The 1,595-nt window shown below is 45.4% G+C and overlaps 1 protein-coding gene across 1 annotated transcript in view; it reads left to right on the top strand.

Annotated features, from left to right (window-relative positions):
* Positions 1-935, top strand: part of LOC108228612 (POU domain, class 2, transcription factor 2) — a 51,527-nt gene extending 50,592 nt beyond the window's left edge. Inside the window, exon 16 of the mRNA XM_037975903.1 lies at positions 279-935. Within this exon, the coding sequence (XP_037831831.1) occupies positions 279-292 (14 nt within the window). The 3' untranslated portion in view covers positions 293-935. The remainder of the gene's footprint in view (positions 1-278) is intronic.
* The last annotated feature ends 660 nt before the right edge of the window (positions 936-1,595 follow it).

Raw genomic sequence — 1,595 nt, 5'->3', positions numbered from 1 at the left:
GCAGACAGACAGGTCCTGCAGACAGACAGGTCCTGCAGACAGACAGGTCCTGCAGACAGCCAGACGGGTCCTGCAGACAGACGGGTCCTGCAGACAGACGGGTCCTGCAGACAGACGGGTCCTGCAGACAGACAGGTCCTGCAGACCGACAGGTCCTGCAGACAGACAGGTCCTGACGGTTCTCTCTCTCTGATAAATCTCCAGTTCTGTAAAAGTTTCTCAGATAAGAAAAGTAACGGAGCTCTGTGGCTGTTTTTATTTTCTCTCTGCTTCTTCAGAACTTCCTGTTTGACGCCTCCTCGTGTTCGTCTGGTTCCAGTTCGGAGGGAAAACCCTGAAATATTGAGCGCGGCCTGCGGCCTGCAGCCTGTCACGGACGCTGCTGTGGATATTTAATGTCCTGCTGCGTCTGCTCGCTGCCTGGAAGCGCTGCTGTCGCCCACCATGCACCTGCTGCAGCTGCTTCACATCTGTATTTCATGAGCTGGATGAAAGGTCACGGATGGTCGCTGCGGGGGGACTTCCAGACCTGTCCGGGTTTTTATTAACGAGTCAGAACTTTGGATCCGCTAACCTTCCCGCTCCTGTAGGTGCAGATGTTTGCTGCCAGCTGTGGTGGACTCCACAGAGCCACATCTGTGTGAGCCGTTTCCCTCCTGGCGTTAAATAATGATGCTGCTGTTGGTTCTGGGTGGTTCTGGGTGGCCCGGCTCGGAGGAGAGTCCACGCTCCCTGAACCCTGAATGAGCCTCTGTGTTTCGCTGCGGGCCAGATGTGATCCAGCCAGATGTTTGCTCATGAAACAGCAGGTGAGCAGCAGCAGCTTCGGACCCGCCCGGACCAGAACTGAACCTGAACACTGAACTAACACGAGCTACAGACTCATCTGATCTGATTATCCCCAAATATTCAAACCGTCCTTCAGAAAAACACATTTCAGATGATTTGATGAAAAATAAATTTCTGTTCTTTTACAGAACTGAGTTTTAAAAATACACGGTTCTTCCAAATATAAATTATTAATTATTAATTAACTTCTTATTGTTGCACAACTAAAGAACTTCGATGGCAGAGAGCTCGTTTCTCAGCAGATAGAGTTAAATCAAATAAAATAAACAGGAAGAAAAAGAACAAGAATTAAAATAATTACATTTAAACAGACGGGATTAAAGAATTATCAGCTTCATGACATCATTTCTTTAATTAAAACATAAAAACTGATTTATTAACAGTCTGATCCTTCAGGACTCGTCTCACAGACACCACGAGGTGGCGCTGTTCTCCACAGGAAGACAAATAAATCCCTCATGGAGTCAAAGATCTTTATAACTAGTTTAATTCTTAGTGGAGAGAAGAAACAAACACAATGTTTTAGTGAATGTTTGCATATTAGTTTATTTTAATGTGAGTTTTAAATGAGAAAGTTTGAGATCAGAAGTAAAACATCTTTTTTAAGCTTCAAACTTTACAGAAACGATAAAAACTTCAGAGAAAAAAGTTGGTAAAGTTGGTAAACTGTCAGAATTAGGGAGCTGAGAGTCGTGGATGAGAGTCGGAGCTGAGAGTCGTGGAAGAGAGTTGGAGCTGAGAGTCGG

Source organism: Kryptolebias marmoratus, linkage group LG5, assembly GCF_001649575.2.
Source record: "Kryptolebias marmoratus isolate JLee-2015 linkage group LG5, ASM164957v2, whole genome shotgun sequence".
NCBI lineage: Eukaryota > Metazoa > Chordata > Actinopteri > Cyprinodontiformes > Rivulidae > Kryptolebias > Kryptolebias marmoratus.
The sequence above is the reverse complement of the archived record's forward strand: the minus strand, read 5'-3'. Positions and strand labels throughout refer to the sequence as shown.